This window comes from Salmo salar, chromosome 09 (genome assembly GCF_965601325.2).
Source record: "Salmo salar chromosome 09, fSalSal1, whole genome shotgun sequence".
Lineage (NCBI taxonomy): Eukaryota > Metazoa > Chordata > Actinopteri > Salmoniformes > Salmonidae > Salmo > Salmo salar.
The window spans coordinates 49,555,001-49,572,008 of NC_138299.1; the positions used below are offsets into that span (position 1 = coordinate 49,555,001).

Sequence of the window (17,008 nt, forward strand, 5' to 3'; positions counted from 1 at the left end):
TCTCTCTCTCCCCACTATAACCCATCTCTCTCTCTCTCTCTATCCCCACTATAACCCATCTCTCTCTCTCTATCCCCACTATAACCCGTCTCTCTCTCCTTCCCCACTATAACCGTCTCTCTCTCTCTCTCTCTATCCCCACTATAACCCATCTCTCTCTCTCTCTCTCTCTCTCTCGATCCCCACTATAACCCATCTCTCTCTCTCTCTCTCTATCCCCACTATAACCCATCTCTCTCTCTCTCTCTATCCCCACTATAACCCATCTCTCTCTCTCTCTCTATCCCCACTATAACCCATCTCTCTCTCTCTCTCCGTCCCCACTATAACCCATCTCTCTCTCTCTCTCCGTCCCCACTATAACCCGTCTCTCTCTCTCTCCGTCCCCACTATAACCCGTCTCTCTCTCTCCGTCCCCACTATAACCCGTCTCTCTCTCTCCGTCCCCACTATAACCCGTCTCTCTCTCTCCGTCCCCACTATAACCCGTCTCTCTCTCTCTCCTTCCCCACTATAACCCGTCTCTCTCTCTCCGTCCCCACTATAACCCGTCTCTCTCTCTCCGTCCCCACTATAACCCGTCTCTCTCTCTCCGCCCCCACTATAACCCGTCTCTCTCTCTCCGCCCCCACTATAACCCGTCTCTCTCTCTCCGCCCCCACTATAACCCGTCTCTCTCTCTCTCTCCTTCCCCACTATAACCTGTCTCTCTCTCTCCGTCCCCACTATAACCCGTCTCTCTCTCTCTCTCTCTCTCTCTCTCTATCCCCACTATAACCCATCTCTCTCTCTCTCTATCCCCACTATAACCCGTCTCTCTCTCTCTCTCTCTCCGTCCCCACTATAACCCGTCTCTCTCTCTCTCTCCGTCCCCACTATAACCCGTCTCTCTCTCTCTCTCCGCCCCCACTATAACCCGTCTCTCTCTCTCCGCCCCCACTATAACCCGTCTCTCTCTCTCTCTCTCTCTCTCTATCCCCACTATAACCCGTCTCTCTCTCTCTCTCTCTCTATCCCCACTATAACCGTCTCTCTCTCTCTCTCTCTCCATCCCCACTATAACCCATCTCTCTCTCTCTCTCTGTCTCTCTCTCGATCCCCACTATAACCCATCTCTCTCTCTCTCTCTATCCCCACTATAACCCATCTCTCTCTCTCTCTCTATCCCCACTATAACCCATCTCTCTCTCTCTCTCTATCCCCACTATAACCCATCTCTCTCTCTCTCTCCGTCCCCACTATAACCCGTCTCTCTCTCTCCGCCCCCACTATAACCCGTCTCTCTCTCTCTCCGCCCCCACTATAACCCGTCTCTCTCTCTCTCTCTCCGCCCCCACTATAACCCGTCTCTCTCTCTCTCCGCCCCCACTATAACCCGTCTCTCTCTCTCCGCCCCCACTATAACCCGTCTCTCTCTCTCCGTCCCCACTATAACCCGTCTCTCTCTCTCTCTCCGTCCCCACTATAACCCGTCTCTCTCTCTCTCTCCGTCCCCACTATAACCCGTCTCTCTCTCTCTCTCCGCCCCCACTATAACCCGTCTCTCTCTCTCTCGCCGCCCCCACTATAACCCGTCTCTCTCTCTCGCCGTCCCCACTATAACCCGTCTCTCTCTCTCATCCCCACTATAACCCGTCTCTCTCTCTCTCTCTCTCCGTCCCCACTATAACCCGTCTCTCTCTCTCTCTCCGCCCCCACTATAACCCGTCTCTCTCTCTCTCGCCGCCCCCACTATAACCCGTCTCTCTCTCTCGCCGTCCCCACTATAACCCGTCTCTCTCTCTCATCCCCACTATAACCCGTCTCTCTCTCTCTCTCTCTCCGTCCCCACTATAACCCGTCTCTCTCTCTCTCTCCGTCCCCACTATAACCCGTCTCTCTCTCCGCCCCCAGGTGCCGGCGCCAGCCCCAACCATCAGATCCACACTGGGAGTAAACGTAAGAAGCTGGCCAACGTCGACAGCGTCTTCAACAAGTTTGGAGAGGAGGAGGCAGACGAAGCGCCTCGTAAACGTAAGCTGGTTCCGCTGGACTACGGTGAGGACGATAAGAGTTTGGGTCTGGACGGGGCAGAGGTACCTGGAGGGAAAGGAGGACAGAACACAGAGGAGAAACGAAAACACATCAGGAGTCTGATTGAGAAGATTCCTACGGCCAGACCGGATCTGTTCAACTACCCTCTGGACTGGACTGCTGTGGACTCGGTAAGGAGGATTTTTAAAATTTATTTTACCTTTATTTAATGAGGCAAGTCAGTTAAGAACAAATTCTTATTATCAATGACGGCCTAGGAACAGTGGGTTAACTGCCTTGTTCAGGGGGCAGAACGATATATTTGTACCTTGTCAGCTCGGGGATTTGAACTTGCAACCTTTTGGTTACTGGTCCAACGCTCTAACCACTAGGCTACCCTGATGATGATGATGATGATGAGGAGGCAGGTCGGCACCCCAGAGCTCTGGTGTGGGTCAGTTGGTAATAGCGTGACGATAGGCAACGCTAAGGAGTGGTTCAAATATCCTGCAGGCTTCACACACACTAACAAGTCCCATGGGTTCTGGTCCTCTGTAGATAACATCATCTACTCCTTGACACCATTTGGTCAACTGGGAATTGTGGAAGAACTAGTAATTCTCTGTAAATCACGGCATGTCTGAAACCTTGTTCTTCCCGTCTCAGACCCTGATGGAACGTCGCATCAGGCCCTGGATCAATAAGAAGATTATAGAGTACATCGGAGAAGAGGAAGCTACGCTAGTCGATTTCGTCTGCTCTAAGGTTAGTTAGAAACTGATTGAGTGGGAGAGAGAATGATTGTCAGAGGAAACATGACATTGTTTTCTTTACCTTGTAAGAAGTTTATAGACAAGGTATGACTGCAACCCGATGCGTTTGTTTAGTTTTACCTGGTCACTGTTTTCAAACACTTATGTTTTTAGCATTTATGGCACAAATCCAATGTACCTATACCACTGAGTTTACAAAACATTAGGAACACCTGACATGGGGCATGGACTCCACAACGTGTCGAAAGCGTTCCTCAGAAATGCTGGCCCATGTTGACTGGATGTTCTTTGGGTGGTTGATCATTCTTGATACACACGGGGACACTGTTGAGTGTGAAAAACCCAGCAGCGTTGCAGTTCTTGTCACAAACCGGTGCGCCTGGCATCTACTACCATACCCTGTTAAAAGTCACAAATCTTTTGTCTTGTCCATTCACCCTCTGAATGGCACACAGACACAATCTATGTCTCAAGACCTAAAAACCCTTCTTTAACCCGTCTCCTTCCCTTCATCTACACTGATTGAAGTGGATGATTTAACAGGTGACATCAACGAGGGATCATATCGTTCACCTGGATTCACCTGGTCAGTCTATGTCATGGAAAGAGCAGGTGTTCCTAATGTTTTGTACACTCAGTCTATGTTTGTCAATGGTACCAATATGTCATTGTGGGGGGCGAACTACTCCTTTACCTTAAAGCTATAGTACATTGTAAAACGGAGACTACTCCTTTACCTTAAAGCTATAATACATTGTAAGACTGGGACTACTCCTTTACCTTAAAGCTATAATACATTGTAAGACTTGGACTACTCCTTTACCTTAAAGCTATAATACATTGTAAGACTGGGACTACTCCTTTACCTTAAAGCTATAATACATTGTAAGACTTGGACTACTCCTTTACCTTAAAGCTATAATACATTGTAAGACTGGGACTACTCCTTTACCTTAAAGCTATAATACATTGTAAGACTTGGACTATTCCTTTACCTTAAAGCTATAATACATTGTAAGACTGGGACTACTCCTTTACCTTAAAGCTATAATACATTGTAAGACTGGGACTACTCCTTTACCTTAAAGCTATAATACATTGTAAGACTTGGACTACTCCTTTACCTTAAAGCTATAATACATTGTAAGACTGGGACTACTCCTTTACCTTAAAGCTATAATACATTGTAAGACTTGGACTATTCCTTTACCTTAAAGCTATAATACATTGTAAGACTGGGACTACTCCTTTACCTTAAAGCTATAATACATTGTAATACGTGTCATAAGCATGTAACTATGTTTCCACTGTAGTATTCTGTTCTTCACATTGGCCGTGGAAGTAGTGATGGGACACAGTCAGGGGTAGTGAGGGGACACAGTCAGGGGGATTGACGGGGACACAGTCAGGGGTAGTGACGGGGACACAGTCAGGGGTAGTGACGGGGACACAGTCAGGGGTAGTGACGGGGACACAGTCAGGGGTAGTGACGGGGACACAGTCAGGGGTAGTGACGGGGACACAGTCAGGGGTAGTGACGGGGACACAGTCAGGGGTAGTGACGGGGACACAGTCAGGGGTAGTGACGGGGACACAGTCAGGGGTAGTGACGGGGACACGGTCAGAGGTATTGAGGACCCGTTGTCTCTGCGTGTGACGTATTCCCAGAGACAGTCAAAAGGTATTTGAGGACCCGTTGTCTCTGCGTGTGACGTATTCCCAGAGACAGTCAAAAGGTATTTGAGGACCCGTTGTCTCTGCGTGTGACGTATTCCCAGAGACAGTCAAAAGGTATTTGAGGACCCATTGTCTCTTGTGTGTCACGTATTCCCGTCTTCTACACCTGCATTACTTGCTGTTTGGGGTTTCAGGCTGGGTTTCTGTACAGCACTTTGAGATATCAGCTGATGTAAGAAGGACTTAATAAACAAATTTGATTTGATTTGGTCTTCCGTGGTGTTTTACCAGCTTGTTGTCTCCTCAGGTGATGTCTCACGGCACACCGCAAGGGATCTTGGATGATGTTGCCATGGTGAGTTAAATAATAGATTGTTCCTATGACCATGTTTAAAAATCACAATCTTATAGGCTTATTAACCAGTTTACGGTTCATATGTTATTAAAATGTAAACCTACATTTGAGTAAGTTATAAATCTAAGTTTGTTCTCGTCAACAGTGCAGTACTCTAGACATAACGTGTGTTAGTAAGAGACGACACCACTAACTGATTTATTGTTACCTGCAGGTTCTGGATGAGGAGGCAGAGGTGTTCATCGTTAAAATGTGGAGGCTGTTGATCTACGAAACGGAGGCCAAAAAGATTGGTCTGGGGAAATGAAGACTAGTACTACTACAGTACTACTATCTAGTACTACTACAGTACTACTGCTGTCAGGGACAGTTTTTCCTCCGGCTCCCAAGTCTCTCTTTATTTCTCTTGACTGATCACACGGACACCTCTCACTCACTAGGGTGTTGAGACTATGAGCATGGGCCTATTACCAGTCCCCAACCCCCCCTCTATCCCCCACAACCCCCTTCTATGCCCCAACCCCCCTCTACCGCTCCCCCCAAAAGATCTCTTTTAAATAAGTATAAACTTCCCAGAGTCAATACGTGTTAGAAGCACCTTTTGGCGGCGATATACAGCTTTGTCTTTCTGGGTAAGTCTCTTAAGAGCTTTTCACACCTCGATTGTACAATATTTGCCATTATTCTTTTTAAATATATTCAAGCTCTGTCAAGTTGATTGTTGATCATTGCTAGACACCCGTTTTTCAAGTCTTGCCATAGATTTTCAAGACAATTTAAGTCAAAACTGTAACTAGGCCACTCAGGAACATTCTATGTCTTCTTGGTAAGCAACTCCAGTGTATATTTGGCCTTGTGTTTTAGGTTATTGTCCTGCTGAAAGGTTAATTTGTCTCCCAGTGGCTAGTGGAAAGCAGACTGAACCAGGTTTTCCTCTAGGATTTTGCCTATTCCGTTTATTTTTTATCCTAAAAAAACTCCCACATTGACTACCACTCTTCATATTTTCAAGCATGGTTGTGCCTGCATCATGTTATGGGTATGCTTGTCATTGGCAAGGCTGTGTTTGATTTTCCCCAAACATAACGCTTTGTAGTCAGGACAAAAAGTACATTTCTTTGCCACATTTTTGCAGTCTTACTTAAGTGCCTTGTTGCAAACAGGATGCGTTTTAAGGAATATTTTTATTCTGTACAGGCTTCCTTCTTTTCACTCTTGTCATTTAGATTAGTGTTGTGGAATAACTACAATGTTGTTGATCCATCCTCAGTGTTCTCCTATCACAGCCGTTAAACTCTGTAACTGTTTTAAAGTCACCATTGGCCTCATGGTGAAATCCCAGAGCGGTTTCCTTCCTCTTCAGCAACTGAGTTAGGAAGGACGACTGTATCTTTGTAGTGACTTGGTGTACTGTCATCCAAAACCTAATTAATAACTTCACCATGCTCAAAGGGATTTTCAATGTCTGCTGTTTTTATTTTTTACACATCTACCCATCGGTTGAAAAACCTCCCTGGTCTTTGTGGTTGAATCTTTGCTTGAAATTCACAACTCGATTGAGGGACCTTACATATGTGTGGGGTATAGAGTTGAGGTAGTTATTCAAAAATCATGTAAACAATTTTATTGAACACGGAATTAGTCCATGCAACTTTATGCGTTTAAAAAAAAAACGTATTTCGGCTTGCCATAGCAAAGTGGTTGAAGACATTGATTCAAGACAACTTTAAATTCATTAATAAAAATAAAAAAACATTAAAAAAAAATCCACTTTGACATTATGGGATATTGTATGTAGATCAATGGCACAAAATCTCAATTGAATCTATTTTAAATTAAGGCTGTAAACACAACAAATTGTGGGGAAAATCAAGGTGTGTGTGAATACTCTCTGAAGGCTCTGTATCGGTCTCCTTGGTACTGTCTGATGGAGGATTTGCTCCACCGTGGGATCTAATGAGAAAATGAAAGAAGCTTTTTTTTTTTTTTTTTTTTTTTTTTTTAAATGAAGTGTGCAATTTATCTTAAAATTTGAACATGTGGAAATGTGATGTCAGAACTGGATGCAATTATTTCGTTTTCTGTTTTCCGCTAAGGATAGTAGGAGTGAGAGAGGATATTTTTGGGGGAGAGTGTAGTTTCAGGAGTGAGTGAGAGAGAGAGAGTGAAAATGTGTTTATTTATTCCAAGAAAAGATGAACCACCATTTGGCTTTATAACAATCAGCTGAAATGTTTTTATATTTGTAAATAATAGTTTTTTTTTTTGCATGTAAAAATCAGTGAACAGTTAACAGTCGGTGAAGAAAAGGAATCAGAATGTATGTTTACATGGAATACACGACCAGTCAAAAGTTTGGACACATCTACTCATTCCAGGGTTTGTCTTTATTTGAGAGAACGACTGTTGGAAAAGCATTCCAGGTGAAGCTGGTTGAGAGAATGCCAAGAGTGTGCCAAGCTTTCATCAAGGCAAAGATTCTCAAATATAAAAATATATTTTGATTTGTTTAACACTTTTGGTTACTACATGATTTCATGTATTATTTCATAGTTTTGATGTCTTCAAAAACTTTTGACTGGTACTGTACGTTGCGTGGGCGGTGTTAAGAGGCACGATCAGCAGAGCCAATATGATTTAACTCTGTCACTCAGGTCCCAACTGGAGGGATCCCTGGCAGTCAATGATGAGGAAGTCACATGACCTCAGAAACTGAGGAAGAGAGTACAAAGGGAAGATCTCAATTCCATACTCCTCGCGTCCCCTCTCTTCGTCTCCTTCTCAAAAGCCATTGGAGGAGAAGGTCAGAGGGGAAGAACCTCTGGCTTTCTCATCCAATGGGTTTTGAGAAGGAGACGAGGAGAGGGGACGTGAGGAGTATGGAATTGAGATCTTCCCAAATAATTCAATATTCTCCCAGGACACATTAGCAGTAAGCAAATAGGCCGTACCACTCACAACCACTAGAGGACATACTAAACCTGAGACTGGTGTTCTACCACTCATAACCACTAGAGGTCAGGCTAAATCTGACTGGTGGTACTACCACCCATAACCACTAGAGGTCATACTAAACCTGAGACTGATGTACTACCACTCATAACCACTAGAGGTCATACTAAACCTGAGACTGGTGTACTACCACTCATAACCACTAGAGGTCATACTAAACCTGAGACTGGTGTACTACCACTCATAACCACTAGAGGTCATACTAAACCGGAGACTGGTGTACTACCACTCATAACCACTAGAGGTCATACTAAACCTGAGACGTTATGATCACCCACCTCAGTGTGACTTTGAGATGGGATTTTAGAATGTGATGACACCTGTATTTTCCACTCAAATCATTTGTTCAGGAACCAGTGATGAAGTCGCCCACTTTTCCTCCCGATGCTTCAATGGAAGTGTAAGTTTAACCTTCCATTAGTTAACTGGTTGTAATGTCTCCTCAGGGTCCCCAGACATCTCTACTATAACAACACTAGTCTAGTTAAACCCTCCATTAGTTAACTGGTTGTAATCTTTCCTCAGGGTCCCCAGACATCTCTACTATAACAACACTAGTCTAGTTAAACCCTCCATTAGATAACTGGTTGTAATGTCTCCTCAGGGTCCCCAGACATCTCTACTATAACAACACTAGTCTAGTTAAACCCTCCATTAGATAACTGGTTGTAATGTCTCCTCAGGGTCCCCAGACATCTCTACTATAACAACACTAGTCTAGTTAAACCCTCCATTAGATAACATAACACTAATCCGTAAGGGTGATGGAGATCCTAAATGTGAAGTTTTAAAGTATTCCCCTGCATCCCAAATGCCACCAAATTCCCTTTATAGTGGACCAGGGCCTTTAGGGAATGGAGTGCCCTATTTTGAACCAGGGCCTATAGGGAAGCCATTTATGATACAGATCATGATCAGTAAGGAGAAGCGTTGAAATATTTGTTGTGTTTTCTTAATCAGTGGAAAGCTCACACACATCTCTCTCGACCGACCGACCGACCGACCGACCGACCGACCGACCATGAATGAGTTCCAGGCTCTCCCTTTTACAATCACCTGGTCTACAACAGCAACACAAACCTGTACTGGTACCGCTGGACCGCTGTAGAGGGGTTTAGCCTGCTGTTCACACCAGTAGGAGCAGGGATTGTGGATCCAGTCAGTGTAGATGGGTTCAGGGTCAATAGACCAGAGGGTGATCGTGAGTCTGGAACAATCTGCTTTCAGGTCTGTCTGGTACTGTGCAGCCAGAACCCACAGTATGACAGATCAGACAGGGTTCTGTACAAAAACCCACCAACACAACCAAACATTAAGACACCAAGAGACAGAATGTCACAGCACCACACCATCATTAGGACTCATTAAGACACCAAGAGACAGAATGTCACAGCTCCACACCCTCATTAAGACACCAAGAGACAGAATGTCACAGCTCCACACCATCATTAAGACACCAAGAGACAGAATGTCACAGCTCCACACCCTCATTAAGATACCAAGAGACAGAATGTCACAGCTCCACACCATCATTAGGACTCATTAAGACACCAAGAGACAGAATGTCACAGCTCCACACCCTCATTAAGACACCAAGAGACAGAATGTCCCAGCACCACACCCTGTCAATGGCCTTCTGGGCCATGATGAAACAGCATGTTTAGATGTGTTGGTGTTATTGACTAGTCTTAGTACCAGTCTCTGTAGCTAACGTTCCTCTCCTTACCGCTTCTTGTCTTCACCAAATACAATGACATGGAGTACAGGGAGTGGATTAGCTAAAGAGACTGGTACCCAGGGTAAATCAAGATTGGTACCCAGGGTAAATCAAGACTGGTACCCAGGCTAAATCAAGATTGGTACCCAGGGTAAATCAAGACTGGTACCCAGGCTAAATCAAGACTGGTACCCTGGCTAAATCAAGACTGATACCCTGGCTAAATCAAGACTGGTACCCTGGCTAAATCAAGACTGGTACCCTGGCTAAATCCAGACTGGTACCCTGGCTAAATCCAGACTGGTACCCTGGCTAAATCAAGACTGGTACCCTGGCTAAATCAAGACTGATACCCTGGCTAAATCAAGACTGGTACCCTGGCTAAATCAAGACTGGTACCCAGGCTGAATCCAGACTGGGACCCAGGCTGAATCCAGACTGGGACCCAGGTTAGCTATTTAGTCAGTGATTATAGGTACCGTCTTCTTCTACAAGTTCCATTGCTATTACAGTCATCAGAGATGGAGCTGTAGGAGTCTCAGAAACCTCGTTCTTCCACAACGCTACATGGAAAAGCAGAATGAACAACAAAACACTGTACAAGAGAGATTACACTACTTGTCATTTCTTTACAACAGATTGAACAAAACAGCTGTGTATGTGACGGTGACAACATGTGACTCAGAAAGCTCTCTGGGCCGTGTTATGGCAGTTGACATAGGAATGGGACATCATCTGTGACTGTTGTGTTTGAGGAGAGGAGGGGAGAGGAGGAGAGGGGAGGAGAGGAGGAGGGGAAGGGGGAGAGAAGGGGGAGGAGAGGAGGAGGGAGAGGGGGAGGTGAAAGGAGGGAAGGGGGAGAGGAGAGGGGGGAGGGGAAAGGGAAACGAGAGGAGAGGAGGGGAAACGAGAGGGGAAGGAGGAGGGGAGAGGAGAGGAGAGAACTGCAGGTGTGTGTGTTGAACACTGGGTTGGGTGAGGTTGTGGTGAGATGGAAGGCTGTTTCTCAGCATCCTGCCTGTGCTTCAGCGCGTTCTCTCCGTCACCACATCCTCTCCTCGGCTGTCTCTCTCTCTACCTCCACCCCTGCAGAGCTGCAAGGCTCCAGGGCTCAGTTTCACAACAACCACTAACACACACCACCCCCACTCTCTATGCAATGAAGGGAGCGTCTATTTCCTGTTATAAGGTAGAAATACAGCTTTGTGATAATCACCACACTGTTGCTGCCCCAGACCATAAATGTATTTAGCAAAAAGGACAATTTCTAACTTATACAGACATTAAACTTGCAGACATCAACTTAAAATGTTGAACTGCTGTGAATGTAGCCTGAAACTTCCTTTTGACTCAGAGTGGGAAATATGATCTGAGCCAGATAAACCATATCTGGGTCACACATAACTTTTCCTCTTGAGTGTATAGGCCATGACACCCATGATGCACTGCAACGCTGCAGAGCATCATGGAAACGTCCTCTCTGTGTGGGCAGGAAGTGGTGAGTTTCTCAGAAACAGGTGTGATACAGACACACAACAGAATGAAAATAACTGAACAAAACATCCTCCCTTCATGGAAAGGATGAAGCTACAGTTGAAATCAAAACTGTGTAGAGAGTTTCTGCTCCAACGAGCTTTGAGTAAATCAACCCCCTTGTGATGGATTCAATTATAAAAATGTGTTAATTTGACAGTGTCTATTTTCAGATGAAATTATATACATTTGTTAATTTGACAGAGTGTCTATTATTGTCAGATGAAATTATATACATTTGTTAATTTGTCTATTATTGTCAGATTAATATCATACAGATTTCAAGACTGGCCAATCACGCATTCCACATTGTAAACAAACAAACGTGGGCCACCGCTGCTTAATTAAATGATATAAACTTGTTAATTAATTTGACAGTCTACTATTGTCAGATTAAATGATATAAATTTGTTAATTTGACAGTCTATTATTGTCAGATTGGTCATTACCAAGTCCTTTCCATAACTGACATTATGAGTTTGGTTTCAACATCACTAACTTCTCTTAGCTGGAAATAAGTATCAGAGTCACAATCTGTCATTTACAACTTTATTACTGAGTAAAAGGTGAGTGTATAGTAACAGCTTATGTTTTCCAGCTGGTTGATATGCTAAAACTACACACAGGCATACTAAGGGACAGATCAACATTTACTGTGGGGAGGGGGGGTGAAAATAGGGGAGGGTCGTCAACCTTTTTTTGGGGCACGGGAGTTTCTTTTTATAAACAAAAATTCTGGTTGACATTTGCTCTTCTGCTTGTATTTTCCTAATAAACTATGGCTTGACTTACTTTTGATATTACGCTAATAAAGTTTAGAAATGTTTGTGAAGGTTTGGTGTGGTTGTTATTAATCTTTAGCTACTGCAGGTCTATGATATGAAGGCAGCGCGGCCCGGCGCTCAAACTGACTCCCACAGTTGAACATGAGGCGAGGAAAACTGTTTCAGGACTACCAGAGTAACTCCTATAATCTTAACAATATAATGCTCATATTCATACTAAATATTCAGGTAGAAAATGTAGGAATTACCCTCCTCCTGTAAGTCTAGGTCTGTATAACAGATGCAGTAGCCATCTGACATTAAGAAATGCATATGGTATCGTAGCTTGCCACGGGCAAATCTCTATCTCTCTGGAGTTACTGTAGGCCTAAGCTTCTCTTCCTTTAAATAGGCTATATATATATATATATATATATATATATATATATATATATATATATATATAGCCTATTTACTGCTCAAAAAAATAAAGGGAACACTTAAACAACACATCCTAGATCTGAATGAAAGAAATCATCTTATTAAATACTTTTTTCTTTACATAGTTGAATGTGCTGACAACAAAATCACACAAAAATAATCAATGGAAATCCAATTTATCAACACATGGAGGTCTGGATTTGGAGTCACACTCAAAATTTAAGTGGAAAACCACACTACAGGCTGATCCAACTTTGATGTAATGTCCTTAAAACAAGTCAAAATGAGGCTCAGTAGTGTGTGTGGCCTCCACGTGCCTGTATGACCTCCCTACAACGCCTGGGCATGCTCCTGATGAGGTGGCAGATGGTCTCCTGAGGGATCTCCTCCCAGACCTGGACTAACGCATCCGCCAACTCCTGGACAGTCTGGTGCAACGTGGCGTTGGTGGATGGAGCGAGACATGATGTCCCAGATGTGCTCAATTGGATTCAAGTCTGGGGAACGGGCGGGCCAGTCCATAGCATCAATGCCTTCCTCTTGCAGGAACTGCTGACACACTCCAGCCACATGAGGTCTAGCATTGTCTTGCATTAGGAGGAACCCAGGGCCAACCGCACCAGCATATGGTCTCACAAGGGGTCTGAGGATCTCATCTCGGTACCTAATGGCAGTCAGGCTACCTCTGGCGAGCACATGGAGGGCTGTGCGGCCCCCCAAAGAAATGCCATCCAACACCATGACTGACCCACCGCCAAACCGGTCATGCAGGAGGATGTTGCAGGCAGCAGAACATGCTCCATGGTGTCTCCAGACTCTGCCACGTCTGTCACGTGCTCAGTGTGAACCTGCTTTCATCTGTGAAGAGCACAGGGCGCCAGTGGCGAATTTGCCAATCTTGGTGTTCTCTGGCAAATGCCAAACGTCCTGCACGGTGTTGGGCTGTAAGCACAACCCCCACCTGTGGACGTCGGGCCCTCATACCACCCTCATGGAGTCTGTTTCTGACCGTTTGAGCAGACACATGCACATTTGTGGCCTGCTCGAGGTCATTTTGCAGGGCTCTGGCAGTGCTTCTCCTGCTCCTCCTTGCACAAAGGTGGAGGTAGCGGTCCTGCTGCTGGGTTGTTGCCCTCCTACGGCCTCCTCCACGTCTCCTGATGTACTGGCCTGTCTCCTGGTAGCGCCTCCATGCTCTGGACACTACACTGACAGACACAGCAAACCTTCTTGCCACAGCTCGCATTGATGTGCCATCCTGGATGAGCTGCACTACCTGAGCCACTTGTGTGGGTTGTAGACTCCGTCTCATGCTACCACTAGAGTGAAAGCACCACCAGCATTCAAAAGTGACCAAAACATCAGCCAGGAAGCATAGGAACTGAGAAGTGGTCTGTGCTCACCACCTGCAGAACCACTCCTTTATTGGGGGTGTCTTGCTAATTGCCTATAATTTCCACCTGTTGTCTATTCCATTTGCACAACAGCATGTGAAATTTATTGTCAATCAGTGTTGCTTCCTAAGTGGACAGTTTGATTTCACAGAAGTGTGATTGACTTGGAGTTACATTGTGTTGTTTAAGTGTTCCCTTTATTTTTTTGAGCAGTGTATATCTCATTAAATATAACTGTGAACAAACTACACACTCTCTTTAAATATACACTACTGTTCAAAAGTTTGGGGTCACTTAGAAATGTCCTTGTTTTTGCAAGAAAAGCACATTTCTGTCCATTAAAATAACATCAAATTGATCAGAAATACAGTGTAGACATTGTTAATGTTGTATATGACTATTGTAGCTGGAAACTGCAGATTTGTTATGGAATATCTACATAGGTGTACAGAGGCCCATTATCAGCAACCATCACTCCTGTGTTCCAATGGCACGCTGTGCTAGCTCATCCAAGTTTATCATTTTAAAAGGCTAATTGATCATTAGAAAACCATTTTGCAATTGTGTTAGCACAGCTGAGAACTGTTGTTCTGATTAAAGAAGCAATGCAACTGGCCTTCTTTAGACTTGTTGAGTATCTGGAGCATCATTATTTGTGGGTTTGATTACAGGCTCAAAATGGCCAGAAACAAATAACTTTCTTCTGAAACTCGTCAGTCTATTCTTGTTCAGAGAAATGAAGGTGATTCCATGTGAGAAATTGCCAAGAAACTGAAGATCTCATACAACGCTGTGTACTACTCCCTTCACAGAACAGCGCAAACTGGCTCTAACCAGAATAGAAAGAGGAGTAGGAGGCCCCGGTGCACAACTGAGCAAGAGGTCAAGTACATTAGAGTGTCTAGTTTGAGAAACAGATGCCTCACAAGTCCTTAACCTGTTATGGATAGGGGACAGTATTTTCACGGCCGGATAAAAAAACGTACCCGATTTAATCTGATTATTACTCCTGCCCAGTAACTAGAATATGCATATAATTATTAGCTTTGGATAGAAAACACTCCAAAGTTTCTAAAACTGTTTCAATGGTGTCTGTGAGTATAACAGAACTCATTTGGCAGGCCAAAACCTGAGAAGATTCCTTACAGGAAGTGCCCTCTCTGACCATTTCTTGGCCTTCTACACTCTCTTTATTGAAAACTGAGGATCTCTGCTGTAACGTGACACTTCCTACGGCTCCCATAGGCTCTCAGAAGGCGGCAAAAAGCTGAATGATGTCTTTGCAGGCCCTGGCTGAAAAACAGTAGCGCATTTAGATAGTGGTCGATCTGAGAACCATGAGACTGAGGCGCGTGCACGAGGCAACACCATGTTTTTATTCTTTCGTCTTTGAACGAAAACAATGACTCCCGGTCGGAATATTATCGCTTTTTTACGAGAAAAATAGCATAAAAATTGATTTTAAACAGCGGTTGACATGCTTTGAAGTACGGTAATGGAATATTTAGAATTTTTTGGTCACGAAACGCGTCGGGCGCGTAACCCTTCGTCACCCTTCGGATAGTGTCTTGAACGCACAAACAAAACGCCGCTATTTGGATATAACTATGGATTATTTTGAACCAAACCAACATTTGTTATTGAAGTAGAAGTCCTGGGAGTGCATTCTGATGAAGAACAGCAAAGGTAATCCAATTTTTCTTATAGTAAATCTAAGTTTGGTGAGGGTCAAACTTGGTGGGTGTCAAAATAGCTAGCCTGTGATGGCGAGCTATCTACTCAGAATATTGCAAAATGTGCTTTCACCGAAAAGCTATTTTAAAATCGGACACCTCGATTGCATAAAGGAGTTCTGTATCTATAATTCTTAAAATAATAGTTATGTTTTTTGTGAACGTTTATCGTGAGTAATTTAGTAAATTCACCGGAAGTGTTCGGTGGGAATGCTAGTTCTGAACGTCACATGCTAATGTAAAAAGCTGGTTTTTGATATAAATATGAACTTGATTGAACAAAACATGCATGTATTGTATAACATAATGTCCTAGGCGTGTCATCTGATGAAGATCATCAAAGGTTAGTGCTGCATTTAGCTGTGGTTTTGTTTTTTTGTGACATTATATGCTAGCTTGAAAAATGGGTGTCTGATTATTTCTGGCTGGGTACTCTGCTGACATAATCTAATGTTTTGCTTTCGCTGTAAAGCCTTTTTGAAATCGGACAGTGTGGTTAGATAAAGGAGAGTCTTGTCTTTAACCTCTGGATATTGGAGCAGGTGTTCCGCTAGTGGAACGTCTAGATGTAAGACAAAGCATGGGGTCGACTCGGGCACGCGCTTGAGTCTCACAGTACTGTGACCAGCCACTATCCAAACGCGCTACTTTTTTCAGCCAGATCCTGCAAAGCCACGATTCAGCTTTTTGCCGCCTTCTGAGAGCCCATGGGAGCCGTAGGAAGTGTCACGTAACAGCAGAGATCCTCTGTAATGGATAGAGATAATCAAGAAGGGCAAGAAATTGTCAGACAGGGCACTTCCTGCATGGAATCTTCTCAGGTTTTGGCCTGCCAAATGAGTTCTGTTATACTCACAGACACCATTCAAACAGTTTTAGAAACTTTGGAGTGTTTTCTATCCAAAGCTAATAATTATATGCATATTCTAGTTTCTGTGCAGGAGTAATAATCAGATTAAATCGGGTACGTTTTTTATCCGGCCGTGAAAATACTGCCCCCTAGCCATAACAGGTTAAAATGGTGTAAAATAGTCATATGTTTGAAAAATGGAAGTTTTGGGATTTTTGAGGAATTTGTAATTCGCGCCACGCCTATCATTGGATATTGGAGCAGGTGTTCCGCTAGCGGAACGTCTAGATGTAAGAGGTTTTAACTGGCAGCTTCATTAAATTGTACCCACAAAACACCAGTCTCAATGTCAACAGTGAAGAGGCGACTCCGGGATGCTGGCCTTCTAGGCAGAGTTCCTCTGTTCAGTGTCTATGTTCTTTTGCCCATCTTAATCTTTTCTTTTTATTGGACAGTCTGAGATATGGCTTTTTCTTTGCAACTCTGCCTAGATGGCCAGCATCCCGGAGTCGCCTCTTCAAATGTTGACGTTGAGACTGGTGTTTTGCGGGTACTACACAACGTGCCATTGGAACACAGGAGTGATGGTTGCTGATAATGGGCCTCTGTAGATATTCCATAAAAAATCAGCCGTTTCCAGCTACAATAGTCATATACAACATTAACAATGTCTACACTGTATTTCTGATAAATTTGATGTAATTTTAATGGACATTAAAATTTTTGCTTTTCTTTCAAAAACAAGG

General features: G+C 44.0%; 1 protein-coding gene across 4 annotated transcripts in view; it reads left to right on the forward strand.

Annotated features, from left to right (window-relative positions):
- The window catches only part of LOC106611484 (RNA-binding protein 25), a 40,763-nt gene extending 34,490 nt beyond the window's left edge, over nt 1–6,273 (forward strand). For all 4 annotated transcript variants that reach the window (XM_045723752.2, XM_045723753.2, XM_045723754.2 and 1 more), the window contains exons 15-18: nt 1,894–2,204; nt 2,680–2,778; nt 4,771–4,818; nt 5,033–6,273. In XM_045723752.2, the coding sequence (XP_045579708.2) occupies nt 1,894–2,204; nt 2,680–2,778; nt 4,771–4,818; nt 5,033–5,125 (551 nt within the window). In that variant the 3' untranslated portion in view covers nt 5,126–6,273. The remainder of the gene's footprint in view (nt 1–1,893; nt 2,205–2,679; nt 2,779–4,770; nt 4,819–5,032) is intronic.
- Nucleotides 6,274–17,008: the final 10,735 nt, after the last annotated feature.